This window comes from Peromyscus californicus, unplaced genomic scaffold (genome assembly GCF_007827085.1).
Source record: "Peromyscus californicus insignis strain IS unplaced genomic scaffold, ASM782708v3 Scaffold_4__1_contigs__length_199733344, whole genome shotgun sequence".
Classification (NCBI taxonomy): domain Eukaryota; kingdom Metazoa; phylum Chordata; class Mammalia; order Rodentia; family Cricetidae; genus Peromyscus; species Peromyscus californicus.
The window spans coordinates 133,747,757-133,763,081 of record NW_026294562.1 but is presented as its reverse complement, the minus strand read 5'-3'; the positions used below and the strand labels follow the sequence as shown (position 1 = coordinate 133,763,081).

At 46.7% G+C, this 15,325-nt stretch overlaps 1 protein-coding gene across 1 annotated transcript in view; it reads left to right on the top strand.

Moving 5' to 3' along the window:
- Igf1r (insulin like growth factor 1 receptor) overlaps nucleotides 1-15,325 on the top strand; it is a 290,743-nt gene that overhangs the window by 214,091 nt on the left and 61,327 nt on the right. Inside the window, exons 3-5 of the mRNA XM_052714606.1 lie at nucleotides 4,487-4,799; nucleotides 9,693-9,844; nucleotides 12,210-12,354. Of these exons, the coding sequence (XP_052570566.1) occupies nucleotides 4,487-4,799; nucleotides 9,693-9,844; nucleotides 12,210-12,354 (610 nt within the window). The remainder of the gene's footprint in view (nucleotides 1-4,486; nucleotides 4,800-9,692; nucleotides 9,845-12,209; nucleotides 12,355-15,325) is intronic.

Genomic DNA, 15,325 nt, shown 5'->3' with positions numbered 1-15,325 from the left:
CTTTTAACTGTGCCCATGTGCTCCTCCTCCGGAGCGGGGAAGAGGTCCCCTCCTTTCCCCATAGTGCTGTAACTGGAAATGTGGTTGCTGCACTAAATTTTAAGTTTGGCACTCCTGTAGAGCGGCCATCCATCTGCTGGCGAGACGTGCTGCCCGGGGCTTTTCAAGAAATCCCTTAATAGTCCTGAACACTAATAATATTTATATACATCGAAATGAGACAAAATTTACAGCAGGCTTCTGAGGCTGGCTCCAGGACTCTCTAATCCTGGACGTCCCTGTGTTCTCTTGCTGCCTCCCGGAATCCCCTGTGCCGTGGAGAGAGAGGAACACAGCTTTCTTCCCGGTAGCCACCGCAGATTTCTGGAGTCTGTCCTCTAGCACAAAGTCGGCTCTCCTCCATATTCTTCTCTTTTTCTCTGCATTCCCCTTTCCTATCCCCCCCCCCCTCCGCAGAATATTAGATGTACATTTGCTCACAGTTGCCATCACTCAATGTTAAGGAGCCCATTGATCTGGTATCTGCCTCAGAAGAATAGTTCCGTCTGTAAAGACAGTGTTTTAGCTTTACTGTTCTCAGTTGGGAAGAAGTTCCCATCACAGGCATGGAACAGGACTCAACACGTTCTTGCATTAACAAGTCACTTGTCAAGTATTTATTTCTATTTCTTTCTCATCCTGGGAAAATGTATCATTTACCTTTGAGGGTAACAGATTAAAGATGGTACACAAGGTATTTTCCCTTGTTTTTATATAGTAGGGGTTTTTACTGCTCCATAGCTATTTGACCTTACTGCCTGTTAGGATGTGCCAATGTCTATCCTATGTGATTTCCATGAATTGCCATGTGGTCCCCTTTAATAATCTCTGATGATAATGGTGAGGTTCCTAGTCTGTTTTCCCTTCCTCTCCAGTCACAGAACATGGTGTTGGTGGATGGCTGGGATGGCTCTACCAAGGAGGCTATGGCTAGTTACCCTGAACTTTGTGGGTGTGTTACTCTGTTTGAGCCATAGAGGGATGGTATAATCAGCAGCAGATTCCTTTCCATTGGCCGTTCTTCTGTCTATTCTGCCACCTGTGGTCGTCATGCCAACACTACAGCCTGATGACCTTTCTCGAGTGAAAACAATCCCTGCCTAAAACCTTAAGTGATTGCCTGCTATCCTGAGCTGGCCCCATTCTGTTCCCAGCAACATCCCAGCCTGTATTTACATGTGAGATCCTCTTTGAGGGATGGTCTTGATGCTCCATCCTGACATCCGTCTGCTTTTCAATGCCAATCTTGTCGTCTCTGGCACCCAAGGCATTAGGAACACCATTAGGAACTCCTCTACTCCTCCCTGCTTTCCTGGTGTGGTGTCCTTTCCTTGAAGTTTAGGGACTGCCACTGACCAGGGTATCCAATTAGTTGCCTGGCACATAGGTGCAGCACACATCCAGTCAATAGTGGATAGATAAATAAATGCAGAATGGATCGATTCACTTCTATCACTGACGAATTACAAACTGAAATCAACACAACCAACTTCAATGCTCGTTTAGACCTCAAACCTTGGTGTAACCTGTGCAGTGTATATATTCAATTAAACCATCAAAGTATATCATCTTCAACTATGTCATTTTTCCGTGTCTTTTGAGTGAAAGAGTCAATAATAGTGTGTGAAGCTAAAAACATGGTAGGCTGAAAAGTGAAATCCATTTGACTGTCTTCAAGATAATTACTCTGGTAGGCAGTGTCTGTATTCCGGCATTAGGGGCTCCTACAGCATATTCTCTTCTGGTGTGACCAGAGATAATTACCTGCTGCTTATTTGTAGGCTAGAATAGATGTTCTAAAATAAACAAATGTTGTAAACCAGCTGAGAAGGCTCTCCTCCTTCTCCTGTGCATGGCTCTGAAGGTAGGTCTTATTTGTTGTGTGTGATAGATCAAAGTTGGTATCTCATCACATGAAGTTCAAAGGTCAGCAGTCCAGTGTTAGTCTAGATCAGTGGCTCCTCGACCCTCCTAACGCTGCGACCCTTTAATACAGCTTCCCATGTTGTGGTGACCACCCAACCATAAGATTATTTTGTTGCTACTTCATAACTGTAATTTCGTTATGAATCACAATGTAAATATATCCCATATGCAGGATATCTGATAGGCGACCCCCAAAGGGGTCACAACCCACAGGTTGACAACCGCTGGTCTAGAGGCTCCATCATCTTGAGAGGCCAAGTTCCTTTGATCTCACACCTCTGTGTGTTACCTCATGGTCCAAGATGGCTGTAAGAGTATCCATGCATTACTTCTGTGTTCCAGCCAGCAAGGAAGAAGGAGGACATGTACTGTGTTTTGAGGCATGTTCCAGTAAGCTCTAGTAAAAAAAATTTTGCTTATGTCCCATTGAGCAGAACTTCGGACACACAGCCATACTCTAGCCACAGTGGATGCTAGGAGACCTAGGAGTCAACGGAATGACAGCATGCCCAGCCAGATACCCAAAACTCTGCAGGGGGAAATAACCAGAGGTGGGGGATGCCCTGATGCTTCTGCAGGGGGATGTCTTTGGAGAGGAATGCAAGATTACTTATGCCCTGGCAGTGTCATGAGACCCCTTTGGTTTTCTTACTGGGTGATGCTACTGATTATGAGGTGTTGACGTTCTGGTGCCTGTTTTTAAATGCTGTGGCACAGGAACTCTTGGATGTGACAGATCGCTGTATAGACAGACTGCTGTGAGACTCCACAGGACAGGCTGACTCAACCCAGTCAGTTCTGAAAACTGATCCTAACATCATGCGAGGGTGCCCACAAAGATGGCTGTGCTCACAGAACAGTAATGTGTGGGCATTGAGAGTGCACTTGATGCTGGGACGTGGCTGTAATGGTGGGGTGTAATGGTACTGCTGCACGGTAGTGGTATCCACCATCAGGTCTAACGAGTGCTTTCTGAGTGGCTTGACCTTTACTTGCAAGTATTTGTATTGATTTACCCATGCACAGGCATGGAAGCATCTAGAAAAGACCATGTGAAGGGTTGACAGGGTGACTGGCCTTTGAGGGCAGATGGATTTGTGTGTTCTGTATGTTCTCTGTGATTGCTGGGGTTTGGGTTGGTTTTGTTTTGTTTTTGTTTTTAGCATGCATTTTTCTTATATAAGAAAGAAATGGAATCTTGAGTCATTGGTACATCACAGTTAAAATAACATATTTACATAGTTTTGCAGTGTTTCCCAACAATATCCTCCTCCCCTCCCCCCCAAAAAATAGGGCACATGTAATGTTAACCAGATTTCATGGCTTGTTGAATTATACATTGTTCACAAGTAAGGCTCACAGGCCGTGGTGTGTGCTTGTGATGACGTCTTTATGGAAATGCCCGGCAGAGCATCTGTTTGGGGTATGAAGGGTGGAGCTGTGGTTCCTGGGTGCAGGGAACCTGTGTTCTACCATCTTGCCCCATCTGATCTAACAACTTGCTTGTGGTCGGAAGGTTGTACTAGGTGGAGAAGTTGCTGGTCCACGCAGACACAGGCACTACCTAAGACCTTTTGTAAGCATTGTGGCTTAATCCACTTTAGAGCACTTCTCCATGTCCTTGGGGTGTTTTGTTTTTTCTGGAGTTTCAGAAAGACACAGTCACACAGTGACACACAGTAGAGTGTGTGGTTATAGTTTGCTGTAACCGAGACGTTTTGACCAGTCTTGTGTTGTATCAGCTGCTTTTCTGTTGCTGTGATAACATCATGAGAGACTTCATCGTGGCAGGGAGGGCATGGCATCAGGACTGTGAGGCAGTCTTGTCAGGCAGGAAATGCAAAGTGAGCATGTTTCTCACACGTGTACGTACACACACACACACACACACACACACACACACACACACACACACACAGGAAGTAGAGAAACCCTGCCCCCAGCAAAGTACTTTCTCCAGCAGGGCGCTTCCTCCTAAAGGTTCCATAACCTTCCCAAACAGGCCACCATCTAGGGAAGCCTGTGTGGGACATTTCTCCTTCAAACTTGTTACGTCTCTTCTCTAAATCACCGCTGTGTGTGTATCGGGGGGTGGGGGGGTGGGGGGGGGTGGGAGGATACACCGGACAGTGCTCTGTGTGTGGTTCAAGCATCCACTGGGGTCTTAGAATGGATTCCTCATACAAAAAGAAGGCTGGAGAGCATAGTGCCATACGTAGTACTGGTGGCCCAGATGGTCTCTATTTCTCTCTGTTCACCTGTGCCGTGGGCTCCCTTCTGATAGATGTCGTCATCCCATTTTACAGATGAGAAGAGAGAGAAGGTCAGGGGTTTTAGAAGTTAATGGCTCATCCCATGGCACACCAGTTCGTAGGAGAGAAAGGACTGGGGATGCGCTGTGTCCTTTCCCAGTGTGGGATTCACAGATGGTATTATCTGTGCAGGTGGTGGCAGCCGATGGCCCAGGGGAGGCTGTGTGGTCCTCCATCTCACCACCCTCTTTCCCCCCTTGTTCCCACAGTGTGCCCAAGTGTGTGCGGAAAGCGAGCGTGCACCGAGAACAATGAGTGCTGCCACCCGGAGTGCCTGGGCAGCTGCCACACGCCGGACGACAACACGACCTGCGTGGCCTGCCGACACTACTACTACAAAGGCGTGTGTGTGCCCGCCTGCCCGCCCGGCACCTACAGGTTCGAGGGCTGGCGCTGCGTGGACCGCGATTTCTGCGCCAATATCCCCAATGCCGAGAGCAGCGACTCGGATGGTTTCGTCATCCACGATGGCGAGTGCATGCAGGAGTGTCCCTCGGGCTTCATCCGCAACAGCACCCAGAGGTCAGTGGCTCGTGTCACCTCTCTGTTGCATGTGCCGTGAGGGTGGGAACCACCCAGAGGTTCCTCCAGATGGGGTCTCGGAGGGCGCTGGCTGAGCTTGTTTTAATGAGAGTCCTGGAGTGACTGGTCTCTCTTTCCATTTCTTTTTTTGTTGGCTTGCTTTGTTTGCTGTAAAAGTGCCTTGCTCGCACTAGAGAGTATGGGTTAGCCTGCTGGCCAGGTGTCTGGATAGCCTCGATCCCTGTGCCCCTGCAGAGCTGAAGCCTGAGAGGTGTTGACTCCACGTAACCACAGGCACTCCTCCCCGGCTTGCTACTCGAGCCCAGTGAGAGCTTTGGCAGTGTGGGAGGGAGGGAAGACAAGTCCTCACCAGCACTCTGGCAGCCCAGGGACAGGACTCCCACTTCTCAGTACAAGCCGGGGCTCTGGACATGAAGCAGCAGTCAGGTCAGCCATGTTTTCTGCCAGAGCCGCCTTCCCCTGAGTGCTGTCCCTTTGGTGCCTTCTGTTGTCTTTGTGGCCGCTGACTTTCCTTCCTGGACTCTGAGGCTTCTCTGAGGAAGCAGAGATGTTCCTGACTGAACAAGTGCTACGTCCACAAACTTGTCATGGGCTGATGTTCTTGATGTTATAACTCTAGAAACAAAGGACAACCAGAGGTTCTGGGGTTGCTGTTCTGGCCCCTGCACAGAGCAGAGGGCTTGGGGGAAGGTGGTAATTCTTTCCCTGCCTCCCTCTTATCTTGTACACACAGATGCATTTCTAAATTCCTCAAAATAGAGCTAGGAGGCGCTGGATGCAGCTTGTGCTTGTCTGTGGGAGGCCCTCAAATCAGCCCCCAGCCTGTGGGAAGTCCTAGATCAGAAAGCCCTAGATCCAGGCATAGATCTAGTTCCCAGCTGTGGGCAGTCCTGGATCCAGCCTCATCCTGTGGGAGGCCCTAGACCCAGACCCCAGCTTGTGGAAGGCCCTAGATCCAGTCCCCATCCTGTGGGAGGACCTCGACCCAGACCCCAACTTGTGGAAGGCCCTAGATCCAGTCCCCATCCTGTGGGAGGACTTAGATCCAGTCTCTGGCACATAGAAGACCTGAATTCCAGTCTCCAGCATGGCTAATAATTCTGCAAGAACAAAATGTGTAGTTTTGCTACAGTCCCTTTGTATAAAAGATGTCCAATACATCTTCAGTAAGAGGATTCCATTTCTGTTGTAGTATTTGGAGATGTCTCTATTATAAGTTGACTGCTGGATGAAATCAAAGATTGAATTTTCTTTCATACTGCTAAGATATAAAGCAAATTCCTACCTGTTTAATCATTAAAACAGTAAAAACGAAAAGATTAAATATTTTTAAATAATTAAGCCAGGGACTGTAACAACTCAGATTTGTATAATACAGTCTACCAAAAAAGTCTGCCATATTTTACTCATGTGTTGGCAGTCTCTGTTGGTCAACTTCCTATTATTGTAACAAAATACTTGAGGTAATCAGTTTATTAAAAAAAAAAAAAAAAAAAAAAAAAAAAGATTGTGCCAGGGCCATGATGGAACACGCCTTTAATCCGAGCACTCGGGAGGCAGAGGCAGAGCAAGCTCCAGGCCAGCCAAGGCTACACAGAGAAACCCTGTCTCGAAAGAAAAAAAAGATGATGATGATGATGTTAGGTTTTAGCTCATGGTTTTGGAGGTCTTGGTCCAAGGTTGATTGGTTCCATTCCTTTTGGGCATGTGCCAAGGACTGGCAGACCCCGCAGTGGGCCCTACCTTTATCATTGCAGGATGGGCCTTTGAGGTCACTCTAGATCCAGACACTCACAGTCTTAGGCTATAAAAGGGCTGTACTAGTCCACATCTTGAGCCAAAGACCAGGGTCTGGCGTAGGTAGATGCTCAGCCACAGTCCAGACACTGCCTCCCTTTAGGGCCGGAAGTGGCGAAGGACAGCTCCTGGTCAGTGAACTCACTGTGATACCGTCTTTGACCAGCAGCTTTATTTCCTGTCTCTACAGCATTCAGCTGTGCCGCAGCACTCAGTGAGAGCGCTGTGTTCTCACGGGAGTTGGTTCTCCTTCCCCGCAGCGTGGTCTTAAAGCACCGGGCCATTGCTCCCTGCCCATTCTCTTAGTGTTTTCCATTGTAAAGTAAAACGCCATCAAGAAATAATAGCTGTCCTTTTCCCAGCCTTTGAAGCCTATTTAGCACTTACTTGAAAGTGTTTTTAAAATACTGTTTATACTTTGTCTATCCCAGAGTGAATTTTAGGAAACTTAAGACTATAAGTATGTAATCATAACATATCCTTATAAAAACATTTTTAAGTGCTAAATCATACCTAGACATTCTAACAAAGAGGGCATGTTTCAGATTTTTCTATTTGAATAAAAAATAGGTCATGTTGACCCTGAACATTTCCTTCCCATAGTTAGTTGTTTGTAACTTCTTTAGTTGTAATACCAGGAAGTGAGGACAACTCGGATGACCTGTAAAAAGTGGTAAAGCAGGCTGTGGTATATTTACCCACGTGATATTACTCAGCAATGAAAAGATTGAGTTTTAAGGATATGATGCAGTATGAAGTACTCCTATCTCAGAAGTCACGTACTATATAACTGCATTTATGTAACAATCCCAACTTAAAGGTAGGGAACAGGTTAGCAATTATCAGGAGTTAGGGATAGTGAGGTCTAGGATAGGCAGAGGGTAGCTATAAATGGGTGACACAAGGGAGGACTTTGTGGTATTGGAGTTGTCCCGATCTTGATTGCAGTGGAGATTTTGAAAATCTATCTAGACAGATGGAAAAATGCACAGAACCCTCACTAATGCTGGGTTGGAGTTTTGGTGTTAATCACTGTATTGTCATCATGTGAGATGTAACAACAGTTGTAAGAATTGGGTAAAGGGTACATGGTGCTCTGTTCTTTGATGCAGAGCCAGGTATTAAGGTGAAAGCTGAAAGATCAGATAAGCAGAACAGCCAGCCACTAGTTCTTACCTCTACGAAATCCTCAGCCTGAAGAGAGTGAGTTCCTGTTCCCTCGCGCCTTATATACCTTTCTCCGCCCAGCCATCACTTCCTAGGATTAAAGGCGTGTGTGCTTCTTAGTGCTGAGATTAAAGGTGTGTGCCACCACTGCCTGACCTATGTCTAGTCTAGTAGCTGGCTCTGTCCTCTGATCCTCAAACATTAGGCTTCATTAGGGTACACAGTATATCACCACACTCTGTACTGTCTTTGCAACTCTGTGTATGAAGCTGTAGTTATTTCAAAGTGTGTGTGTGTGTGTGTGTGTGTGTGTGTGTGTGTGTGTGTGTGTGTGTGTTTGTTTGTTTTTCAGGGGTAGCTAGGTTGGTGTGTAGTTAAATTAGAAAAGCACAGCACAAAGAAAAGTCAGAAGAAAGCGCCTCCCCTGGCTAGAAATGTGAACTGTTTTCGTTTCCCTTCTACTACTGTGATAAAATGCCATGACCACGGCACCTTATAAAAATATACATTTAATTTGGTTTATGGTTTCAAAGGATAGAATCTAGGAAGACAGAGGAAGGAAGGCTGAGAGAGAACTCAGCATGAGTCTTTTGAAACCTCAAAGCCCACCCCCAGTAGCCCACCTCCTTGTCCTTCCCAAACAGTTCTACCAACTAGGGGCTGATCATTCAAATACATAGGTCCGTGGGGGCCATTATTATTCATACACCACAAGACATTGCTTGTGGTATTATGGAAAGCCAACTGTCCCCTGCTTTGGCTAGCTAGATCCAGTTCCTATAGGACCCTCTGAAAACCTCAACCCCACTCCCGTAACCAGAGATAGGAAGATACCAGAGAACGATTGGTTATCTGTAAGCTTTTAAACAAAACAAAACTGTGTGTAGTGTTTTGGGAGAGGATGGAGGACTTTAGTAAAAGCAGCTATAATTTTACCCTGATTTTCTTTCTCTTTATGAAGTTTTCATAGGTTCATTTAAGAACAATAATTTGAATGCAGTGCTATCCCACACACATCCAGAAGTTTGGATCGTTTGGATCATTTGTCTCATTCAGAAATCGACCCAGCTTTACAGCCCTGATTCTGTATACAGCTAAGATCTCATAAGGTGTAGCCCCAGGCTTAGCATTTTCTCTGCTGTTTCCTAAATGATGGTCAGTAAGCAGGAAGCACACCAGTCCTTCTGGCTCCTGATGGTGTGTGGCACTCAGGGTAGCATTTGGACAAGGACCTCATTACAAAGCAGAAGTAGTTCCTGGCTTTTATTGTATGTGCAGCAAAACAACATTTGGATCAATTTACAAGTTTCTGCAAATCACTGTCAAGACATAATTTCACTTGTGCCTTAGCAAGAAAATAATGGACCTGCACTGTGCCCCCCGCCTGTTGGAATCCCTACCCGGGCCTTATGCACTCTGGGAATTAGACTCCTGTTAGTGGCAAAGATGCTGCTGTCTCTTCCTCACCCCTGCCAGTTTTCCCAGCCTCCTCTGGTGTGCAGGCAAGGGTCTCATCAGACAACAGCTCCACTTTTCCAGAGCCCCAGAATGCCCTTTCTGTGAGTCTGTGTCTCCCACACGGACCAGCTGGCTCCCCAGTCACAAGCCTATGATACCCTCATGCTTCTTGCACGGATCATGGGTTTTGTCTAGAAACAAGTAACATTCTTTCCTCCCCCTTGGTATGTGTTCCCTCCTTGTGGTTGCAGCCTGAACGGCCTGCCCTGGGATAGACCTGTGTAGGAGATACTACTGTGTGATCATGTGGATGCTTCAGAACAGTTCCTTCCCTGAAATGCTGCTGTAATAACAGAAAGCCTTCTTACTTTCCTGGTTCTTTTGTGTTTGTTTTGGTGTAAGAAGATCAACTCAATTCTGTGGTTCTGGTCCACTCTTTATCTTCAACAGCATGTACTGCATCCCCTGTGAAGGCCCCTGCCCCAAAGTCTGTGGTGACGAAGAAAAGAAAACAAAAACCATCGATTCAGTGACGTCGGCTCAGATGCTCCAAGGATGCACCATCTTGAAGGGCAATTTGCTCATTAATATCCGGCGGGGCAGTAAGTATTCCACCCCACCAGACCAGTGGCTGGATCTCTGGGTTTGCTTGCACTGATGCTCTGTCCCTTAGTCACAACCAAAATACAGGCTTAGAAAAACAGCATGGGCTATAAGTAAGCCTCTTGTGTGACGTCTCTCCTGTGAATTTCCCTGAAAGATAAAATCCAGATTGAAAGGCAGCCTGTGCTTGAGCCACGAGCCCAGCGTTTATTCCTGTAAAGAGGATCAGCCCTCATCTCTCTGTTAGTCACATCTTACGCAGGAGAGGCCCGTCCTGACACACACACACACACACACAAACCTCAGCAGACATTGATGGGTCAGACCCGTGAGTCAGCTCACCCTAGCTGCCGCTGAGTCCGCACATCTGTAAGCCCAGGGGGTTTAGGTTACTTGCCTCTGTTGAGGAGCCTGGGCAAAGGGAAGAATTGACGAGGGTGAGTTTTTAGGAAGTCTTAAAGAATGGTGGATCTCCTGGTTTACTTCTGAGCGCCACAAAGATGTACCGTCCACCACTCAAGCTTCAGTCTGAGCCCTGTAGACGCCCTTTCACTTAGAATATGGACGATGCTCGTGGTACACTGCTTCAGAATTGCATTTATGAACCGTATTTCCCATCGGTGGCAGCATAACCCTGCAGTCTTCTCCTCTCTAGTCTTTTTGTTTGTTAGGGGAGTGGGTTTTTGAGACAGGGTTTTTCTGTATAAAGGCTCTGGCTGTACTGGAACTTGCTCTGTAGAACAAGCTGGCCTCAAACTCACAGAGATCTGCCTGCCTCTGCCTCCCTAGTGCTGGGGTTAAAGATGTGCACCTCCACTGCCTGACTTCTCCTCTCTAGTCTTTGATTGGGAGAGAAAGGCCCCTAGATGTTCTGCCCTCAGTTCTCGGCCCCTGGGGCCACTGGGTTGAGGAACTAAGAGTCTCTAGGTAGACTACTACAGGCAGAAGAATTGTTATTATCTTAAACTACTGGAAATCTTGTGGGAAAGAAAGTCTTTCACGGTTTGAGAGGAAAAGTGACTTATTAATTAATACTATCCCTGGGATATGCCTTTTAGAATGCCTAAGCCCTCTTGTTTCATACCTTCCTGTCCTGTCATGGGAGGTAAATGTGACTGGTAAATTCAAGTCCAGAAGAAGTATTACCTGCCGGGCATGGTGGCACACGCCTTTGATCCCAGCACTAGAGAGGCAGAGACAGACAGAGGCAGGCAGATCTCTGGGAGTTCCAGGCCAGTCTGGTCTACAGAGTGAGTTCCAGGACAGCCAGAGCCCTTGCCTTGCACACACTGAGGTCCTAGGTCAGTTCTTGGGGGACAGAACACACAGAATTAGCTGCCGCCTCCCTTCTTTCCAGGTGGAGTTTCCCTTAGCCACTGAGTGTGGGGCTTTGTTCTCTATCCTTTTATTGGTATCAAACCAAAGTAGAATCTGAATCAGCCTTCACAAATCACATACAGTAAAATCCCACGCGGTGGACTTGGCCTGATTTATTAGAGTCTCAGAATTTTGTCATGAGCTGAACTGAAGTTTATGTTTCTTATGTCCTGTGAGAAAGGTGGGTAAACGTGATAGAAGAAAACTCACGGTTTCTGTGTCCTATTGTGTTGGCAACTTTTGGTGGCTGCTTTCTGGTTACAGAAGTAGTTGTGAGCAGAGTAAAATACTTAGAGATACAGAAACGATTTAAACATACAGACAACTTGAAGCAGGCCAGGTATAGGTGCCCAGGGAGGGGAGGCAAGAAGATCAGGAGTCCAAGGTCATCTCCAGCTGCGTGGTTCAAGGCCAGCCTAGGATACAAGAAACCCTGTCTCAGTGCTGGAAAAAGATGAAAGAAAGCGACTCCCTGCAGCCGCCCTTGCTGTAGGATCGGAATGTGTTTTCCTCCAGCCTTGGATGGAGTCTTTAAATATAGATCCCCGAGTCTTAGCAACTCCAGGTACAGCAAAGGCTGTTCCTCTCGAGACTGGGAAAGGTTTGCCCGCTCCTGTCCTGGCACTGTGGAAGCAGGACTGCTTGTCGTGGAGCATATTTAAAAGACGTTCCCTCAGTTTGTCAGCTGGGGCTAATTAGCAGCCTGGCATTTCTGATTTCACGTTCTGTTAATCAGCTTGGCAGCTGCAATATCCAGCCTCCTAGAAGTCTGCTTTCCCGCCTCAGAGGCCCCTTCCCAGCATGCCTGTGGAACGTGGAGACTGTGTGTGCTTGACAGGAACGGCTGGTCCTGGGCCAACTTTCTCACCGAGCTCCCTCCAACAAGACCCGCTTTGCATCTTCCTGCATACCTGTGTGTCTGAATCCAACCATAATATGCCACCTGACCAGAGGAACTCTTGCTGACACAGGCTCCTCTTCCCCTAGATAACATTGCCTCAGAACTGGAGAACTTCATGGGGCTCATCGAGGTGGTGACTGGCTATGTGAAGATCCGCCATTCCCACGCTTTGGTCTCCTTGTCCTTCCTGAAGAACCTCCGTCTAATCTTAGGAGAGGAGCAGCTAGAAGGGTAAATACTCTATGTTCTCCTTTTAGGAAGTGGGGTGTGCTTCTTCTTTTAATATTTTAATAGTGCGCATGTGCTCGTTCATGTGTGTGTGTGTGTGTATGTGTGAATGAATATATATGTACATGTGTACATTTGTGCCTGTAGGGGCACAAGTTCGAAGAGACATGAATGTCTTTCTCAATCATTCTTCATCTTATTTTTGAGACTGTCTCTCACTGAACTTGGAGCTCACCAGTTTGGTTAGACTAACTGGCCAATGAACCTGAGACGTCCTGGCCCCACCTCCCAGGTGTTGGGATTCCAGGTGCATGTTATGTGCATTCTGGGGATGGAACTTGGGTCTTCATGCTTGTTCAGCAACTGCTTGACCATCTGAGCCTTCTCCTTCTCAAATAGAGAAGCATAAAGACTTGCCAAGTATGGACCGTTCATTTTCTTATAAAGATATTTCAACTTGCAGAGCTTGTGTGTTGATTAGCTCACAGCATTTGTTTATTGACTAGCTTACGGGATTTGTATTATTGATAGAAACTGCCTTCTGCACAAAAATGCTTTACGAGCTGAGTTTTAAAGCAACCATGGGTTTCTCAGCAAAGGATAGAAGCTGGTGTTTCCTGCATGTGTTCACAGCCTTACTCCAGCCTGTGTGTACCTTCGCTGGCTCCTTTGTACGTGAAATATAGCTCTGGTGTGGCTCTTAAGTTAATGCTTTGAAATTTTATAAATGAATCAATGAAGACATAAACTCCTTTAGGAAGAAAGTGATGGGAAGATCCTGGAATGTTTGTCCTTGCTAGTATGTCTGGATAAGATTCTTTGTAGCCTCCAGTTTTTCTCAGATCAACTCTGTCCTAAACTCTATCCCTTGATATAGCCAGAAAGTGAGCTGCTCACCCCATCTTTGAAAAGCACACTGTCTTTCCATTGGAAACAGGGAAGCTTCAGAAAAACATCTTCCACCTTAAAACTCCAAGGCAGGTGCCAGGCGCCCAGCCCAGAGTGTCCCAGTCATTCCTGGGGCTCTACCTATGTGAGGCCATGATCATTGTTAGTTCGTTGTTGGTTGTGTTCAGTTTTAAAATGATCTGGAGTTTGGTCTTTCTTCATTATTTACCCCTACTAGATCTGTGTTCTGGAATCCCTGGCATCTGTAAGCACTTTTTCTTTGGCAGATTAGTAGCTGTCAGATTGCTAGTTTCTTAAGGATATACACCCCCTACACACACACACACACACACACACACACACACACACACACACACACACACACACCCCTCCCTCCCATTTCCGAGACCGAGCAAGTGATAGGCATTGAACGTGCAGAGGAGGCTTTGATTATTTTTATTAGGATTATTATGTGGTGTGATTATCTTACCATTATGAGTTAACTAAAAGGATCATGCACTTAGATGTAGCAGAAAATTGAAGGCTGGTTTTCATTTCCAAGAATATTTACAGTGTATTTTTCATTATTTGAAACTTGTATATGAAGTCCCAGCCTAGTCTTGCTAAGGATGCTTGTGTTTGGGGAAGCTTCTCTGGAAAGCTTAGGGCCCTACCCTGCTGTAGGCATTTTAGCAGGGAGGGGAGGACAGGGGAGGCGTGGAGGCTGCTGCTTAGGGGTTGTATCTGGCTAGGACACTTGAGACTCCTCAGTAGCCTTTGGGAGTAGCTTTAGTAGTCTTAAGAAGTAGCTTTCGGTAGTCTCTAGTAGTTGCTTTCTCTGGCCTGCCTTTTCTTCACCTGTGATGAACTCCCAAGCTCTGTTTGTTTAAAGAACCAGCTGTGGCAACAACTCACCTCTCTCCTTGGATAGGCCAGGCTCAGCCCCTTCACTTCTTCATCATTTAATTCACTAAAGGAAAGAAGGGGTCGTGATGAACAGACGAACGCAGGGCAGGGCAAAGTACAACTTGCAAAGTGCCCCCAGGGGAAAGAAAAGACCGTGCTCTGGGCATCAGAAGGAAGAGTCTGGCGGGGAGAGGGTCAGACAGGCTCCTGAGGAGACCCCGCCACGAAGACAGCCTTCTGGAACTGGAGAAGCACGGCAGCAAAGACAGGAAGAGGCAAGCAAAGAGTGCCATCCTGGGCCTGTCTTCCAAACAGCACTGGGGAGGTAGGCGGGAGTGGGATTACAGGAGGCGCCATCGCACACGGGTGTGGAGGCTGTCACTTAGGTAACTCATGGGCTTTTGAGGAGAGGAGTGTTAGTAGAGCTGGCTGACGTTTAATTTCAGCCAGGATAACCTTTTCCCCAGTGTTTCCCAGAATGTGTGATGCGTTACAGTTATGGGGGAAGAGAAGTCCTGCTGTACCTCACCCCAAATCAATCAGTAAACATGGGGTAGGAAGAATTGCAGGTTTAAGCTTGACTGGTTTTTTTTTCTAAGTATTTCTGTATATTTTGGCACATACATGGCAAAGATTGGAAATGACTACCTTATCCCTATAATCATTCTCATGTATGTATCCCCAGGCCACTTTTGATTTTTTTTTTTTTTTTAAGCATTCTTGCTTCAACTCATTCTTGAAGGAATCTGTTGAGCTTCTCCTATGACTAGTGAGAACAAAAATCAATGCTTCCATTTGGTTCAGGGGATTCTGAAGCCTTTTGTTTTGTTGAGAAGAGGAACATTGCCCATGAAGGTATCCTTCAACTTCAGCTGTCCAAGAAAACACTGCAGTCCCTCTCACATAGCCTTCTGAGCAACCCCCATGGGAACATAATAAGTATTTTACCTAGAGTGTAGTTCCCGAGTTTTCTTTCTGAGCCTTCTTAACCTGTGTCATGCATGTTCATCATCAGCCATTTCTGTAAGCTGATTTCCAAGCTGACAACGGGTGAGGCAGAATCCCCCCAGAGCAGAGATTAGAGTGGGCAGCCACAGAACAGTTCCCGGGTAGCAGCAGGACCCTTTGGTTTGTCCAGAAGGTCTCAACCATCACTCACTCTGGAACGTGACGTGTCTAT